The 20,310-nt window shown below is 34.2% G+C and overlaps 1 protein-coding gene across 4 annotated transcripts in view; it reads left to right on the top strand.

Moving 5' to 3' along the window:
- The window catches only part of LOC121727547, a 57,588-nt gene extending 39,635 nt beyond the window's left edge, over window positions 1-17,953 (top strand). For 2 of the 4 annotated variants that reach the window (XM_042115427.1, XM_042115424.1), the window contains exons 2-3: window positions 15,274-15,399; window positions 17,526-17,953. In XM_042115427.1, the coding sequence (XP_041971361.1) occupies window positions 15,274-15,399; window positions 17,526-17,752 (353 nt within the window). In that variant the 3' untranslated portion in view covers window positions 17,753-17,953. Of the gene's footprint in view, window positions 1-2,046; window positions 2,355-8,946; window positions 9,227-15,273; window positions 15,400-17,525 lie in introns of those variants that run through there. The other 2 variants (XM_042115428.1, XM_042115426.1) reach the window with 2 other exon arrangements.
- Window positions 17,954-20,310: the final 2,357 nt, after the last annotated feature.

Raw genomic sequence — 20,310 nt, forward strand, 5'->3', positions numbered from 1 at the left:
GCTTTCATTGGCAAGTGGCTCTTTCAACGTATAAGACAAATACAGATTTATATGGGGGAACGTTATAGAATAAATTAACTTTATTTAATTTAAAAAATCCCTAGAATCCACAATCAAATTTCTAGATTTTTTAATTAAGTACATTTTTTGGCTACTAGTTGATGCCGCAACTCCGTTGCGCAAAAATTCCTTAAACCGTACATTTTTTCGGGACAAAAAATATCCTATGTCCTTTCTCGGGACTCAACGTACTTATACAGTGTGTAACAAAAATAAGTGATAATACTTTAGGGTGTGTACGTGTTCCTTGTAGAGAGTTCACTGTAGTAGTAGCAGCGCTGAAAGACGAAGTTTTTTTTTCACTTTTGTATGGGCAAGGGTCCGATCATCACGAGTTTCGCCATACAAAAGTGAAAAAAAATTTTGGTCTTTCAGCGCTGCCACTTTCACAGTGAACTCTCTACAAGGAACACGTACACACCCTAAAGTATTATCACTTATTTTTGTTACACCCTGTATATAAGTATATGTTACGCTCAAAGACCGAAATCGCTCAATGAGCGAAAAAATGGCTCACAACGCGTTGTGGCCACAATGAAACAGCCACGACGCGAAATTCGCGTCGTGGCTCTAATGAAAACGGCCACGACGCGTTCTGGCAATCTCAAAAAGACCATAACGCGAAATACGTGTGGTGGCTGATATGCTATTCGATTTTCTTGATTTGTTCTTGATTGATTAATCGTCCATAGGTAAGGAAGATTATATTTAAATTACCACGCGTACTACAAGATATTTTTTCTTTTACTAAATCACTGCATAACGTGTTTTTCATTATTATTTGAAAATATCCATAGTTCCATAATATCCGTGCTAATATTATTACTTACTGTCTGTCTGTCTGGTGCAACGTGTTATTATTTGTTGCTGTTTTTTTAAAATATAAGGTACTTAATCTGATCTTAATAAATTATAAAAAATTAGTTTTATTTTTATTTATATAATTTAAATATAATATTACTAGTTGATGCCCGCAACTACGTTGCGCCAGACATACAGTAATAATATTAGTACGTATAGAATGGAATTATGGATATTTTATAAATAATAATGATAAACACGTTATGCAGTGATTTAGTAAAAGAAAAAATATTTTGTAGTACGCGTGGTAATTCAAATATGTATAATCTTTCTTACCTATGGACGATTAATCAATCAAGAACAAATCAAGAAAAATGAATAGCATATCAGCCACGACACGAATTTCGCGTTATGGTCTTTTTGTGATTGCCAGAACGCGTCGTGGCCGTTTTCATTAGGGCCACGATGCGAATTTCGCGTCGTGGCCGTTTCACTATTACCACAACGCGTTGTGAGCCCTTCATTCGCTCATTGAGCGATTTCGGTCTTTGAGCGTAACATATCCAACAAACATAAAAATCGGTTCAGCAGTTTGGGCTTGAAGAGGCAGGGGGGCCCTGCCTCTTCAAACCGTGTCCGTAAACCTCGTAAGGCCTACTGGCGCCTGTGTGCAAAAAAAGATTTTGGCACCTCATTTTGAATCTTTTTTTATGGTATTGTCTGGTAAAGCAAATAAAAATCGGCCAAGTGCGAGTCGGACTCGCGCACGAAGAGTTCCACACCGTTAAAGTGCAAAAATAGGCCAAAAATTATGTTTTTTTGTATGCAGTTTATATAATTTCAAATTTTGCCATTATTGATATCGAGCAAAGTAAGTACATAAGCCAAAAAATCACGATTTTTCAAAAAAAATTTTGGGCCCTTTGTTTTGGCGTCCCTAAAGGATGGCGATTTGGCGCCCCTAAAGGGCGGCGCCCGTGTGCATTGCACACATTGCACATTTGGTAGCGGGGGCCCTGAAGAGGTAACAGTCAGACACGCTTTCGCATTTACAACAATAATATGGATATAGAAGAACTAGGTCGGGAATTTACGTATTACGGTGATATCTGAGACGTGTAACTAACAAGTCACGTTAAATCACTCCTTCCTTATTAACTGGCTCAGTGCACGATCGTTCGGTCACTTACACAGAGATTTTTATGTCGCGACCGCAATAATAACATTCGCGCCCTTTTTGACATTTTCTTTTAAATTTAGTACTCTCTTGCACAATATTTCATTTAGTTATGCATGTTTTGTGTACGGATTATAAGTTCTTCCCCGGTTTTATCGTAGATTAGTTGTGATAAGATTGTTACAAACATAATTTGACAGTCTGTAATAAAACTACAAAATGAATTTAGTGTCGGCGTTGATGTCCGGTATATTTATTTTTATGTGTTTGTATCTGTTCTGGATGTGGTTCTGTTTTGGGACGTTCGCTAAGAGACGTAAGTTATTTTTTGGGTTAACTTTATTCACAATAGTAAGTACTAGAAAATACATTTGGTTTTCCTTGTTTTCCAAAATATAAACAAAAGTTAAATTCTGCTAGCATCCCATCAAAAATTAAACGTTAAGCTGGTTATGTTTTTATGCGATTTATACAGGGTGTAACAAAAATAAGTGATAATACTTTAGGGTGTGTACGTGTTACTTGTAGAGAGTTCACTGTGAAAGTAACAGCGCTAAAAGACGAATTTTTTTTTTCACTTTTGTATGGGCAAGGGCCCGAGCGTCACGAGTTTCCCCATACAAAAGTGAAAAAATTTTTTGGTTTTTCAGCGCTGCTACTTTCACAGTGAACGCTCTACAAGGAACACATACACACCCTAAAGTATTATCACTTATTTTTGTTACACCCTGTATACAAGAATCATCACGATGATAATAATGGTGATGATATTATAAAAAAAGCAAAACTAACATTTCGCCCTCTGACCGCTAAATAACGCTATAAGCTATTGTAAGCTATTGGCACAATCTATTAGGCTGAAGACTGGATAGGGAACGTACTGGATCTAGTAGGTAGCACAATATGTCAAATAATGGAAGTTTCGGATTTGTAACGCCAGTTGGCAGCACTTTTTTTATGTATAAGAAAACGTGCAGGAACAAAAAGTGTTAAAAAAAGTTTCGGTTTTGCGACACCAGTTCCCAGCACCTACCCTTTAAGGATTTTAAGCAAAAAGCAGAGATTAAATAAATGGATGTTATCTACTAAATAATAATTACAATATTATAATTTACAACAATATTACTTTCCTATCAGGCAATAGATGGCACTTTAAAGAAAGTATTTAATCAAGCATTTTAAAATGCACAACAAGGATCTTTATAAAACAAAGGCGATAGCAGTTATCAAATATCAATATGTAATCCTTTTTAATAAAACACGGAATGTTATTCGGTTTTATCGTTATCTTAATGGTATAATCGATAGCGGCTGATTGCGTTTTTTGCGATACCACTTGTTATTCTAATTTCGATACAAAATGACAAACTTAACGTCGCTCTTAGTGTTTATGGTGTTGAATATACTGCTGTTCTGGGTTCTGTATGGTCTGCTTATTAAGTTTTTCGGTAAGTTTTCACTCAGTGAATTTTTTAGCGATGTTGAGAGTGAAGATCCATGTTTCTTCATAGTGCGATTTTTGTAACAAATTCAAACTAACAACTCTGTTGCACCTAAATTTGCCTAAAAAATGTACAGTGGGAATAGGAAAAATGTACTGTGGGAACAGTACAACTATTTGTACTGTTCCCACAGTACATTTTTCCTAGGATAAAAAGTATCATATGTCTTTTCCCCGGACTCAAAGTATCTCCATACCAATTATTAGCAAAATCGGTTTAGCGGTTTGGGCGTGAAGAGGAAACAGACAGACACACTTTTGCATAAATTATAATATTAGTTGTTGCCACAGCTAATTAAAGTTACTATGCAGGCTTAGTATGACCACAAGTAGAAATGCAAAAGAATAGAAAAACTGGCAGATTTTAGGGACATATAGAGTTCCTTTATAAATCTTTCTTTCGCATACTTCGGCACGAATGGGCCGCCTCGACCGGAGGAATACCACGGGCTCACAGAAAACCGGCGAGAAACAGTGCTTCCGCTGTGTTTCGCCGAGTGAGTGAGTTTACCAGAGGCCCAATCACCTACCCTTTTCCCTCCCCTATTCCTTCCCTACCCTCCCCTATTCCCTTCCCTACCCTCCCCTATTACCTTCCCTACCCTCCCCTATTACCCTATTCCCTCATAAAAGGCCGGCAATGCACCTGCAGCTCTTCTGATACCGTGAGTGTCCATTGGGCGACGGAAGTTACTTTCCATCAGGTGACCCATTTGCTCGTTTGCCCCCTTTTTTCATTAAAAAAAAAACTGTCACTTTGTCTTCTTCGGAAGCAACCTGTCGTAGAGCTAAGCTTACTAGTGAAATCATAATAAATAATAAAAAAATATACAGGATGCAATTAAACCTTCCGGTCAAATTTCGATATATTGATCCTCGTTAAAAATAAAAATATACGTATTTTTCTTTTATAATCACTCTGTACTAAAATTTTAAGAAATAGCTTCTGAAAGTTATCGTAAAAACACCACAAGTACGCGTCGCCGGCGCGTGGGCGTGGGCGTGGCCCCCGCGCCTGTCGCTACCGCCACTCTATCCACCGCCGCGAAGTGACCGTTCTGCAACGATTTTAAGTGGGATAAAATGTTATTGTAAAAAGATTAACACCCTATTTTTTCATTAAATGGACTCTCCTTTAATGATACGTACTTCAGCCCTAAAATAAATTAGCCGGTAGGTTTAATTGCACCCTGTATTATGTAACAGATGGCGGCACATAATTGTTTTTATTCTATTCACATTCGACATATTTTACATATTTACAATAATTATCATTATACCTGTAATACAACATTAATATTAAAGTAGGTATAGCTCACGCCAGAGCATCTTAATCAACTTATCAACAAAAAATTTTTGAGGGGGTCGATTCGACGTCACGCGACCGCTTGAAGGTTAAAACTATATGAAAGTACTATAAATAATAATAGTATAAAAAACAAAAAAAAACATGCTTTAGCAAATCCGCTATATTGGATGTCCGCCATGTTGGATTTAAGTCACGTGACTATTTTTTTCGTATTTTTGACAGCAAACCCTTTCATTTGATACCTATAGCATGGGGGTGATTTTCAAATAGCCTGTCCTCCATCTTGGGGAGGCCGCCATATTGGATTTGTAATTACGTTTAGCTAGTCATGTATTGTCATCAGAACTCAGAGTGTGTGCCTTCATCCTAATCGAAGACCGGGAAGTGGGTCAAATTAAGATTCCAAGATTTTCTTACATAGGTACATAGTTACAACTTACAACTGAAGCTCATAAAAGCGTGTTAAAAATGCAACAGGATAGGACAAACAAAAACAGTCATAAACAAAAGAATCTGATAATAAACAGTACTAGGTACATTGAAAAATTTTAAACATTCCATTTTGTTCTAATCAACAATACTTAATCGATTTTGATAAGATTCAAAAATACCAATTATCAGGCTCAGTGATACCGCGAAAGGTTGAAGTGTTACGACATATTAAAAAATATTTAAAAAAATGTATCCGTCTTTCGTGTTCTGGTCTATGGTGCTGTTGATTGTTGTTTTGATGATATTATATCGGCAAATACGTAAGTACTGTAGTATAAACATACAAAAAACATCAAAATTGTATTTAAAAAAAAACTGTCTTGATGCAAAAAGAAGTCTATTTGAAATCAACATTAACTAGCTTATCAATCAAATAAATTTTTTAGTAAATAAAATCATGAATAAAGTTTTATTAATTATTATTTAAGGGTTTTCAATATTTATATTGCCACTAGAGGGCAGACCCAATTCACACAAAGCGCCACCTGGTGGTCTCGTGATTTCAAACACTGATGTAATAGGAATTCTCTGTATCAACCATGTCCTTATCAGCAACAAAACAGCTGCTTCATGACTTAATAAAACCCTAATCACAGTAGATTGTACTGTAGAACTTTAGAAAGGGCCAGGGCCAGGGCCATAAAAGCCTGGTTGCAACTAACATTGTCATTTATGCTAGCAGGATTCTGCATTTGCCTTTATTCAATAAAAATTAATTTGATGGATCTAATAATTTACGGCCTTTAAAACTTCAATTTAATGAGAAGTGTGACTCACTGCCACACTCAGAGTGGAACATTAATTACTTAAATGCAATTAATTCAAAATTTTGACATAAGCCCCATACATTATCTGTCAAACTCTTCATTATATTGAAGGTTAATCGTAATTAAATGTCTCTGAGTACGGCGGATACGAATATAATGACTCATTATACATACAAACATAACAATATTATATCCTGGCACAAATCCTCATTTCTGACAGTTAAGTAATATTCATTGTCTGGTATGAAAAAGTGGTTGATAGATAAGGCGAAACATTTTCCAGGATATAAGTAAATGTTTTATTAGTAAAAACTAAAAAGACAAAACTACAATGACGTTCTGACAACAAAGTGTGAATAATATTTTCGTATCGATCACGATGGCTGTGTCACTACACCTTTATCTACACCTTAGTATGTACCTACTGTAGGTACTGGGTACATTCACAAACAAAATAAAAATCCCAAGTTTTGGATGTATTTAAGTATTTTTACTCTTTGAGACTGCAAACATTTTATTAAATTCTTTATTTAAGACATTTTTAACATGACAGAAGTTTAAAATTTAATATCATTTACTTATCACTTTAAGAAATAGATAATTTTAGCGCCTAAATCCTCCGCCAGGGGGCACTGTTACAAAACAAATTAATGTTAAAATATTATTGTTCGCTTAAGACTATCGCAAAAATGCTTTTCCATTTCATATTACAGATGATATTATTCATTTATCCTTAATACCTATTCTGACGTTTTAAGATTATCTTGGTAGAGATCAGCTCATGCAAACGTGTGCTCTACTTCCAACACGTCAGAGCCGAAAATCGAATGAAACGTCATGTAGATCATCAAATGGAAACGAAAATCAATCATTCCGAGATAATAATAAAATCTATATTCGAAAAACGTCTGTTGTACATTTGGAATTAAGATTATTTACTAAAGCGTTGTGTATTTTTGCCCTTTAAGTATCGCAAAAAGACCGAAAAAATGTTTTTCTTTCAATTTTTATCGAAAAATAATAATCAGTGAGTTTAAAATATTTGTACTATAGTTGTTACTTTAACCGTTTTTATGCATAAACCGTTTTAAGTAAGCAAAACACAAACGTACCAAGTCAATTTATTTTCAAATAAATGTGAATTTGGAACAAAAGTGCAGTGTAAAGTGAAGTACCTATTCTAAAGTGTTATTAGTAAGTAATTATAAATTAGAAGTGTGCGAATTGATTTTTAAAATGGCTACCAAAGATTACACAGAAATGGAAGTTCCTACGACCAACTCTATCTACTCTGTGGTGTACATCTCTGTTTTTGGTACACTACTAGCGATGTCTTTTCTTATTTTGTGCATGAAAATGGCATCTTTAGGTAATATTTTAACTTTAGTTTAATTATTTTTATCTCTAAACTTATCTTTATAGGCGCTCTGGAACTACCTAACACTACCCTAAATTTTTCTTCTATTAGAAAACATGAAAATATTTTTTATGCTAGGGATTTTATGGTGTAGATATCTATATCTAACATCTTATCATAGCTAATTTTGGTTCTATAAATCTTCAAATATATATATTAAACCTAAAATTTTTAAGGTTCCGTATGAAGAGGTTAAAAACCAAGTAAAACCATATAACTCAGACTTCGTTGTTTGTTTGTCTGTCCGTCTGTCTTCCTCCATGCCGAATCTCAAGATCCGTTATAGCTAGACTTTTGAAATTTTCATAGATTGTGTATATCTGTTGCTAACAACAAAAACTAAAAACAAAATAAAATTAATATTTAAGGGGGTGTATGGGAGCCCCCATACAACCTAAACTTGATTTTTTGGCCTGTTTTGCTCGATATCAATAATGGCAACAAGTAGGCACTTAATATTTTCCTTTGTGAAAATATTAAGTGCCTACTTGTTGCCATTATTGATATCGAGCAAAACAGGCCAATTATAAATTTATAATAATATGTCTACTACAGCCTTAATTATAAATTTATAATAATATGTCTACTTCAATAATCTATAATCTATATTATATATAAAAATCCATTATTCCCTAGGTCGAGAAATCACGCGTAAGCAGCTGGACCGATTTTTCTGAAATTTGGAAAAGAGATACTTTGAGTCCCTAAAAGAACATACAGGGACAAAATGTATCATAATATTATTAATATGATACATTTTGTCTCAGAAAACGGGACGGTACGGTTACTGCACAATATACTTTTATGATTTGCGCGTAAACTATTCAATCTGTTTTGATAAAATTTGGTACCTATGGAGATACTTTGAGTCTTGGGGAAGGACAAGGGATACTTTTTTCCCGGAAAATGTACGGTTACTGCACAATATACTTTATGATTTGCGCGTAAACTATATTTAATCGATGCACGGGAACAACTATTAAATAAAGTCCACGCAGACGAAGTCGCGGGCAACAGCTGGTTAATAATAATTAAGTACCCTATTAAAATGAAATAAAATTTAACATGGGTCCCGTACAAAAAACAATTTTTTGCCAATTTTTGCTCTATAACGGTAGTACGGAACCCTTCGTGCGCGAGTCCGACTCGCACTTTTTGAACTAAGTGAATAATAAACTCCTTGTAATAAGTACTCAAAAGTATTTCGAAATAAGAATTCGATAACACAGCACCAATTGTCGTTTCGAATTATATCTCAAAGAGATATGTCAGCGTATCACTGATAAAATAAAAATACTGCAGTTTGTTTTACACTTCTGTGAACAAATACAGAAAAAAAAGTGTTCACTTACGACAAATTAATTAAAAATGAACAATAAATAAAGAAGTGAAGTTTAGTGATGTTTAGTGATGTTCCATAAAATTGCCGGAGTAATTTTATAGGGAGCGTTTACCGGATTGGTTTTAAACGTTTGTTCATTACCTACGTGAACAATACTGTTTGGGATCATGGCGCCGATGTATGGTGTACCGAGTTACGACTTTCTCGATGAAAGTTCGGAGTCTTCTGAGGAGTACGATGGTACCGAGGAAGTGAAGGACGTAGGGCTAACAGAAGTGACGTTTTGGTACATGATTGTCCTGCTGACGTTGCTGGTCACGTGGTTTCTGGTGTTTTTCTGCTTGCGAATGCTCACATTGAGTACGTTTTATTTTTATTTTACCTACAAAAACGACAAAAAAAGTGATTTCAAAAAAATATTGACTAGACTTTATATAACTTCAGATAAATAGATCCTGTTTTATTTTTCCTTTTGTAATCTATAGATATATCAAAGATTATATTCATAAAAGAGAAATGATGTGAATCACAAATAGTTTGCCAAATTATACCTGCTCAGGACTAAGTAAGACAAGCGATGTGCAAATATTGCTCCAGTAATCAACGTACAAGATTTTTGCCCTCTAGGTGTCGCCATATAATATGGTCCGCTTCGCTTATTGTTACCTTTTTTGACGTGTGACGTAACACCTGTTCGACATAATATAGAGTATAGACCACAGTATAGCAATATGACATATCCTTACAGTAGTGAAACGAATGTACTTGCGCAGAGCAACGGAGGGGTGCCCGCGGGGAAGCGGGCGGCGCGGGCCCGCGTACACTAACTCGCGCAGTTTGTGTACCTTCGCCCACAGGGGTGGCGTTGGCGCGTTGTCTACGAATTTTGTGTTGTAAAACGATAACTTATCTTATAAACAACGGGATATTATAATAAATGTTCAGTGTACGGATATAAATCTGATTCAAAAAACAAAAAGGATTTAAATTTTCATAAATATCGGCTCACAGTTTACACTAATATTGTGTTGGCCTTGGCGGCATGTATTTGCATCTCTGTTTTATTGTTTACGTTGTAAGAAGTGTAACAAGGAGAGAAACAATATAGAATAAATTAAAAATATGTCAAATACCCTGTTACATACTAATTAGTACCTACCTACCCAGGTACACATATCAAGTGTAACATACCGCGTACGGAACCCTACGTGAGCGAGTCCGACACGCACTTGGCCAGTTTTTTAATAATAATTATTATTTATTATTATTATAGGGTCTAATCCATGATCAGAAATATCCAGTTTTATCGAGTCGCTTGGGTCCCGGACTCCCGGTACATTTACCATAGGCGTAGAAAAAATCATAAGGATCGTAGGTTTAATAATAATCTATTATCTACAACTTTGTTTCTTCAATTATTTGCGCTAAATTTGATTTTAATTATTGAGATACAGGCGAAATTATACTTTAGACTTGTTGTTTGCAGTTATTTCCGTAAATACTGATTTTACAATGAAAATTATAAGGACTAAAGTTTTAGAATATCAAATTTGTGATAGCTTTGGTCCTTACCATTTTCGTAAAAAATAAAAAATGAAGGAGATATGACTAAAGAAAGATATTGTTTTTTTAAACAACACCTAAAGTCATTCAAGCCTTTGAATTTCAACTTTATATGAACCATATTTGATATTCCACTTCATTTTTAGTGTTTACTAATTCATTTAAGCTAATAATTTCAATAAAAAAATATTTTTCCATTATTTTTTCAATTTTTCCGAGCTTTGAAATTTTTCGGAAAATTACCCATCACTGATTATAAGTATGGTATAATATTATACAATATATATTTTATAAGTATAATATATATTTATTATTTTTTTCTGTCTTTTCCTCTTTCAACTCGACTGGCACCTATACAACTATGTCCTTGTATCGCCCAAAGGTTGACTGGTAGATAATGACATACGGCATTAAATCCACCTTTGTACCTATATTATGTGCATAAAGTTAAAAAAAAATGTAAATATAACACGCTGATTAAACAAATTAAATGATAACATTTGCATTACAAGCACAATATTTTATTTTTATTTTATTTCCCATTTCGTGGCAACCCTGGCATATCTGCTCGGTACCTGTCATCGGTGGCGGCATCGTGCGACGTCAAAGGCGTTTCGTTACTGTAGGGACTTATATTCCTATACTGTGGTATAGACCGTCGAGGCTTTAAATCAAAGAGAATATAATCACCACACTTTACGTTTGAACGTGGCGAAAAAAGGAACTAACGCCGCCATCATACAAAAACCCCAATTATTGACAGTTCTCCTTAACTGGCAGCGCCCCCGCCAACGTTCATTTATAGCCTTGTCGGTCAGTAATAACATTTGGCTTGATACAGGTTCTAACAAAATAAAGTATTAATAAGTACTTTAGGACAGGGGTCACCAAATGGCGGACCGCGGTCCGCATCCGGACCGCCGACCCATTGCGTGCGGACCACCGACCAAGCATTTTCGAAGATGAACTTCGTTTGATGTCAATAGCTTGCACCAATTTCACTTTTCTCATTTATAATATGTAAATAAAATATACTTACCTATTTGTAAATTCCGTAATAATTATAGGTCTACCAGAATCTGATGGCAAAAAGGGAGAACAGAAATTGACTCTAGCAATACCGGTGTAATAGGAATAAAGCATTTTGATCCTTTTTTTTCCTTTACCGGCTTATTATGTGTGTGAAACATGCAAATACAAAAAAATATCCAATGATAAAGGATATTTTTTGAAAGTCTGCCATCAAAATTTGCCAATCAGATCCTGGTAGACATAGACCTTTCTTAAATATTTTTTTTTATATATAATGTGAGGACCGCGAAGGTCATTTCATTTCTTAAAATGGAACCCGAGCGAAACTAATGCATGACCCTTGTCCTAAAGTATTCACTTTAATAAGTTACAGCCTGAATAGATCATATAAATAGCGCTCATTGTAAAATCTATCCCATTCCAAGCGTTTATTTGAGGATCAAAATTAAATGGCAGCGAGCAATATAAAGGAAAAAATAAAAATACAGTTTTGTAGTGGGAAAACGAATTTCGAAAAAGAAATAACTTTTTATGTCCCAGTAACGTACAAATTAATAATATCATAATAGCCAACTATGTTGAATTATATTAAATGCTAGTTGCATCATTTAATGATACTTAACCTTTAAGTACACGCGTTGTTTTGGGTAACGTTCCGTCAGGCGTGGGGTCTAGAAGTACCCCAATATAAATATACTTACATATAAATTCGGAATGGTTTAATACTTTTTAAAACCCGTTTTATATTATAAGACAAGATATTATTTTATTTATGAAAAGTATTTATAAATAATATACTAACCATTATTATTATTATGACAGTAAAGAACATTTTTATGAACTAACCAATCTCGTGCATAGATTTTTTAGGTAACATGTTTAATGTACTAAAATTCAACAAAAATGTCTACTTCTGACTAACTTATTATTATTTTATAATAAAATAAGACTTAGAAATAAGTAATCAAAATAAAAATTAACAATAAACATTACACAAAAAAATGACATTCCTTGAAAAGTACTACCTACCCTAAACTAAAATTATTCCTTGAGTAGGCTAGGTAAGTAACAAATAATTTTACTGAATGAGGCTTGCAAAGAGTTTTATATCAAGGCTTACGGACAATAATAATTAGTTCTGGGACAATAATAGCATCTTCGCTTCATTTTTGGTGCACTAGGTCTAGCCACCTTCTAACTCTTTCAATTTCTAGCAATATTTCTAGTCACTCGATTATTTTTAATCTTGTGTGAATAATTCAGTACATAAACAGTGCAATTCATACGGGAAGTTTATTCATTCGTTCGAAGTTTTCACTTGCATTCGAAAATGGAATCTCACTTGTTTGACAATTCTAGTAATGTACCGATGAAAAGTGAAAACTAATTATCGATTTTTAGGCTTCCTATGGTATCTTTTTTATCGTGTTCGGGTTTAGTTATGGTAATGGCTGATATTGCAATTTGCCGACGGTTGCAACTAGGTATTTTTAGGGTTCCGTACCTCAAAAGGAAAAAAACGGAACCCTTATAGGATCACTTTGTTGTCCGTCTGTCCGTCCGTCCGTCTGTCAAGACCCTTTTTCTCAGGAACGCGTGGAGGTATGAAGCTGAAATTTATATCAATTACTCAGGTCTACTGTCCCTTAAAGCTATGAAAAAATCAAACTTCTAAGCCAACGCAATCAAAAGATACAGCCGTTTATGCCGCAAATTTTCGACACTTGCAAGGGAATCAAAACCTACAGGGTGCTTCCCGTGAACTCAGAATCTTGAAATTTGGTACGAAGCAACGTCTTATAGCATAGATAAAGGAAAAATTACGAAAACCATAAATTTTTAGTTACATCACATAATATATATTTTTTTAATAATTTTAAACTTACTACCCATTTCCTCATAAACGCGTAGAGGTATTAAATTGAAATTCATACCAAATACTCAAGTCTATAATACCTTTAAGCTGTAACAAAATCAAACTTCTATGTCAACGCAATCAAAAGAAACAGCAATTTAAGCTGCATATTTTGAAACTCGCAAGTACTCGCAAGGGAATCAAAACCTAAAGGGTACTTCCAGTCGACCTAGAATCTTGAAATTTGGCATGAAGCAACGTTTTATAGCACACATAAAGGAAAAATTCCGAAAACCTTAAATTTTTAGTTACATTACAAAATACCATAGTTATGACTCGATTGTCGTAATGAACGAACTTTGTAAACCTTGCACGGAAGCGGAACCCTCGGTGCGCGAGTCCGACTCGCACTTGGCCGGTTTTTTTTTTATCTCACACATAACATATATTTTGACTAAATAAAAGATGATTTGTAACTTGTGAAATAATAATATGATGGATAGATAAGCTATTTTTTTGTGAATAATATATTTTTGGTAGTAAAAACAATTCAGTAGTATTCAAGGCAAATTAAAACAAACAAGATATAGAATATAATAAATGTTTTTGACTGTGAAACTCCGGACGATTTATGCGTGTCAGTTAAACTATAGACAGCGCCAACACCCTTCATATATTGTGTGAACGGAAGTCGGAACAGATTAAAATAGAGCTAATAAGGAAGACAAACATGATTTACGTTAGAAAAACATATTTAAAAAATTACACTATAAGATTTTATGTTAAGTCAGCCTCTTGATTGTCTAATCTAATTGATAAAAGCTAATATATAAGATTATTTTAATGAGCATATAGCCATTCAGTACAAGTGTTTCGTCAGTTTTCTTATAATTATAGTTTAATTAAGTAAAAAGTGTACGAAAAAAGTTTGACGAAATAACAAAATGACTTCTCACACACATGATAGTGATGTAACAGTAAATAAATGTGAAACTACCTTCTGTCCGGACGCGGCATATTATTTCACTCTAGCAACGTTAATATTTGGCATCATAGTGATATTAGTTGCAGTAGGAAAATTTGTAAAAGAAATGGGTATTTACAATGTATTACTTTATAAAATTAAACTTTAGCTTCGGTATATTTTAACAAACTTTTATAATTTTTCTATTACTTACATTATTTTTTATTTATTTATTTATAAATTCTTTATTTGCATTATAAACAATATGAAATAACAAAAACAACATTAGGCAAGGAACATAGCAAATAGGCGGCCTTACCGCTTTCAGCGGTTTCTTCCAGGCAACCAAAATATGGTGGCAGAAAATAATGTTAAAGTGCTAAACTTAAACAAAGAAAAAAAAATATCCTCATATATATATAATGGTAGCTAACAGAGATAGAAAGGATTTCATACTTTGATTTGATGGTCCTAAAATATGGACAATGTTACTCTTAAATTATATAACTATTAGCCTACCAATATAAAAAAAAAAATCAGCTTGTTAGGGTTCCGTTTTAGGGTTCAGTAGTCAACCAAATTTTGTTGATTACAGAACCCTATAACGGAACCCTAACGAGTTGATTTTTTTGTATATTGATAATTATACAATTTTCTTTTTATATGCTTACCACAAGTAAAACAATTTTTATTTAGATTAATTTTCTCTTAAACTATTACAAAAGCAGTAAGTACATTACAAAGTTGTGTGTAGTTAATTAAAATTATTTTAAAAAATATTTTTAAAGACTATTACACAAGCCGTCCTACAATCAAATTAGTCAATACAAAAGTCGCAAATCAAAATCCTTAGGTATATGATCGTTTTAAGAGGACTTCCACTAAAAATGGAAATATTTTTTACTTGGAGACTTTGTTCATCCTTTCCCAATGACCATATCGTATAGCCAGGTATACATTGCTCGTTGCTAACCGTATGTATTCGTGTTACAGGGCAGAAGACGCGCAGTCAGCAGCAGAGGCGGGCGTTCACGGGCTCGCGAACACGCCCCTCCCTGTCTCAATCAGAACCAACTATCTACGTCAGCCCCGCCAACTTACCCCCACCGCCTAAATACGGTAAGATATTATAATATCTATTTAGCGATAATAATATAGTGTGTTAGTGTAAGCACCGTTATTCTTGAAGCCATCAAATGAGCCCGTCAAAATGAACAACTTTTTCTATGAGAACAATGCTGGGAACTCAAAAAAAGCCATACGGATATATACGGATGCCCGGATCGGCAATTTGTATGGGTATGAAGACGGACTTTGAGTCCCGGATAAGGACATAGGATACTTTTTATTCCGAAAAAATGAACGGTCCCCGCGCATAAACGGATTTTGGCGCAACGGAATTGTGGGCGAATTTTGGCGCAACGGTTTAGTTACATAATAAAGCCTAAAATCTAGATTTAAACATTAGGGTTAAATTCAATAGGGGGCCTCCCCTAACCTGACAACTAAGTATTCTATTCAGGACTTTCGGTTTTTATTATGTAGTTGGAATTAGTATATTATTACGTGTAAGAATTACTCGCATCCAAGCTTTTTCTATCACACACTTTTAAGCTAAAACTGATGATTAGAGTGAGAAGGAGAAAGCATAACTTAAGTCGCAAGCTTGCCACATTTTATGACAATGATAATTAAATATTCACTAATAAAATAAACTCATGGTAGTAAAGAGCACCAAAATTTTTCCAAATTTTTCCACAGTTACAAACTTCACTTTTCCTGAATAACATGCTTGTAAAGGGGGTGACAGACACGCGAGTAAGTACGCGGACTTATGGCTCGACGACCTTACTCGCCTGTGTCTCACCTAAAGTTCACGTACTTAAAGATTGCTGCGTAAGTTCGCCGTCTTGGAATTTTACTCGTAGCTCGTACGTCTGGCAGCACTGCGAGTCGCGAGCCGCGAGCCGCGAGTCGTCAGGCAGTGTTGCCAACACGACTGATACAAAATTTGCTAAGCTACTGTTAAAATTTACTGTAATTAATGCTAAAAATTATGCTAACATTTTTCAGTCAAATAAAACGTTTTTTAATTTTAAATCTTTAATAATCAACAAAATCTCAATTTATTTTATGTTATCAAACAAAATATTAATTTATTGGTGTTCATCGATAGCTGATGCTGCTGATGTACCTACATGTAGACGTAGAAAATTAATTGTCCAAACTATAAAATATCTCCTTGGTACCATACAGTTTATATACCTAGCGGAATAGAGCAACAATTTCGAGCTGTCAAACGAAACCGAAATTGGTTTTCATCTGTGTGAAAAATATGTACGTACGTATACACTTAAACTTTTCGATTTAGTTTTTTCTTATTAGTTTTTAAAACGTAATATGATATTATTTTTAAATAAGTAAATAACACAAAGCTTCTTCCGTCGACAACATGGTAACCCAGTGTACTCGTGTGTCACCGACGCGAGCCGAGTAAGTCAGCGGACTTAAAACCCGCGTACTTAAAGTTCGTACGTCTGTCACCGACGCGAGCTGAGTAAGTCCGCGGACTTAAAACCCGCGTACTTAAAGTTCGTACGTCTGTCACCGACGCGAGCTAAGTAAGTTCGCGAACTTAAATCCCGCGTACTTTAAGGTCGTACGTGTGTCAGGCACTTACGAGCTACGAGTAAAATGCCAAGACGGCGAACTTACGCGGCAATCTTTAAGTAGGTACGCGAACTTTAGGTGACACACAGGCGAGTAAGGTCGTCGAGCCATAAGTCCGCGTACTTACTCGCGTGTCTGTCACCCCCTTAAATAATTTCCCATTGTCGTTCGATTATTATCTTTAGTGTTATCAAAACAGATAATGATAAACATGCGTCATATCACGTATTTTTAAGACGTTGATAATATATTTCAATCAAATAAATCCTCGTACAAAGTATTAAGTGAATTCAATAACAAAAATGACTGTCTTAAAATTAAAAAAATATGGTCCAATTCACAAGAGTCAAAAACTTACATAAATTGTCAAAATTTGTATTAATAATAAAAAAATCTTGATATAATATCTTGAGGGTTAGATTTTTATAATGCTGTTCTTTTTAATTAAAAATATGCTTAGTTTAATTGACGACTAAGTAATACTACATAAAACTTAAGTGTTACTGAGTCAAAAATGGTTCCGCAAAATATCATCGGAACGCACACGTTTAACGTTTTTTTTTTCTCAATTCCAGAGGCCATGGCGCCACCTAGCTACGAGGAGGTGGTCGGTATCCACTACCCCCAATACCAGATCCCCGTGCAGCCAATCACGGTGCCCATCACCACAGCACTAGCACAGAACTCCACAGACGTCAGCCCCAGCGGTTCGCGAACTGACGGTTCCAGAACCGAGGAACCCCAAACCGTCATTACCGTCACCACCGACGACAGAAGGACAGTCACAGTCGCCACTTCATAGTATTCTAGTCAAGGAAACTGTTTATTCGAAAAAATCGATTAAATTTCAGTTTAATCGATTTTTGTCGATCACTAGCTGGGCTAGCTTAATGAATTCCGGCAAAATGTATATCGATAAACCATTCACAACACTAGCTGGACTAGTTAGGAATCATATAGTAAATTCCATTTTTTAGGGTTTCGTAGCCAAATGGCAAAAACGAAACCCTTATAGATTCGTCATGTCTGTCTGTCTGTCTGTCCGTCCGTATGTCACAGCCACTTTTCTCCGAAACTATATGAGCTATATTTTTATTGTCTGTTAATTGTTATAACGACTACTTTTAGCTAATAGCCACTAGGTAACACAATAACAAAAAAAATGTTTTATCAATATCAATTATTTTAACATACAATAAGAAAAACCCCTTATAAAATTATTAAATTCAAAAATTATTTATCAAGTTAACAATAATTTTCAGTCTTCTGTGAGGACGTAAGACTGATTTTTATTCGACGTATACAAACATAGAAGGGTGGTTTTTCTAAAACTACCATAATGCCTTATTTAGTAGACGTAGACTTAATTTTATACCTACCAAAAATTTTCCTTCAAGAAGCATTTAGACAATTTGTGATAATAAATTTAGTACGGTCAAAAGCATAAAATATACTTTCGTCACATTCATGACTTTGACTGTACTTGAGCTGCTTGCACTTTGACGCAAACAGCGAAAAAGCGATAAAGCAAGATGCAATAAACGGTGTCAGTGTGCAAACAGCCTAATCGTCTATAATTGTTACGTCCGGTCGCCGGATAAAGAGACATTCGCCCATTGACCAACAGCTTCTTGTCTCTGTCACACGCGCTCGAAAATACTAGCATGGAAACGAGATACCAATATTTTCGTATGCAAATGAAAGAATTAAGCAGAATAAAATATATAATATTATTATCAATGGCAATTATAGTTCTCTCTATCTGATGGCTGGACTATAGTAATTTACGTTGTTATTCGTTATAATATTGTAATTTGAAATGACATATTTTTGTGATTTGTGACTTAAAGTTAAATTAAGTCCCTAAAGTTTGTTAATTTTTATTTTACCCCTGAGTTTCTATAGTGACTCTTAAGCGGTGGTCACAAAGGTGATAATTGTAAAATAATTCGGAACGAACCGTATTAGTCATGTCAAAGTGTTCACAAAGACGCTCTGTATTTTGTTACTATATTGATAGCAATATGTATAGTCATTTTGTAAATATATTTATAATAAATTGTTAGTTTTAAGACTTTTTTCTTTTATTTACATAGTCTCTTTACGCCTTTTATTTTAAAGAAGTTTTTTTTGTTTCTGACATTCTGACATTTTAATTAACTAACAATAATGATTGTAGACTTAAAATGACGCATAATAATTATAGAATGCACCTGAATAAATTAAAAGCCTAGAAAGCAAAGTATGTAGTCACAAAAGCGCCATCTATGTTAACAAAGAAATAATTAACGTTAACAAATAAACTGACATTATCAATACCAAAATTGCGCTCAAGGTGTTTGGCACAAAAATTGGTTTCTTGTGCGTTTACAATTTATTTACACCGAGTAAATGACTAACCTTTTATATCCTTACTGTGTTTCCGAAAAAATATGGCAGTAGAACTCTACACAAACTATAGTTTGCTTTACTCTTCTCGCTACCTAATAGCTATTATAATATGATATTTATGTGCGTAGTATTTGAAAAAAATCGACTAAATTAATGAATTTTTTAATATGGAAATATAAACTAGCGCCATCTATTGGTGAATAGCAATTAGCACTAGAACTCTATACAAACTATAGTTTGCTTTCCTCGTCTCGGTATTGATATGATATTAATTTGCGTAGTATTAAAAAAATCTACCGTATAAATACTATTATTCAAATAAATAATTAAATAAACGTAATAAATTCATGGGTTTAGACTTAAGACCTTAAGGGTGGGTTGCACCAACTTACTTTAACTATGACTTTAACTTTAACTATAACTTTAACTACAATGCAAAATGTCAAATCTTTGGTTAAAGTCATTAATGGACGCCATATTTAACGATAACCTTAAGCTCACAAGGCTTTAAATGAACGTGTAAAAAGGAACTAACGCTGTCATCATACAAAAACGCATTTTTTGACAGTTCTCCTTTACCAGCAGCGCCCCCGCCCACGTTCATTTAAAGCCTTGTCAGACCAGCTGTCATCTGTCAAATTCTGTGCTCAAAGTTAGCCTTAACTATAACCATAACTTTGACCATAACTGTAACTATAACCACGCCTCTAGTGCAACCCACCCTAAATAGTAACAGTGCGACACGCACTGTAAAAAGATAAGACATTTTAAAAATAAACATTTAATAACAGTTTAAAATATCACATACTTACTATCAAAATCACCATGATATAAAAATTTAATCTCCGTATTTTATGACACCTTAAATAATAACAAAATATAAAATTATTAATGGTATTATTATATAAAACTATCTGATAAAATTTTTAGCTAAAAATATGCTTTAACCATTACGTATAAATAAAAAAT

Source organism: Aricia agestis, chromosome 6 (assembly GCF_905147365.1).
Source record: "Aricia agestis chromosome 6, ilAriAges1.1, whole genome shotgun sequence".
Lineage (NCBI taxonomy): Eukaryota > Metazoa > Arthropoda > Insecta > Lepidoptera > Lycaenidae > Aricia > Aricia agestis.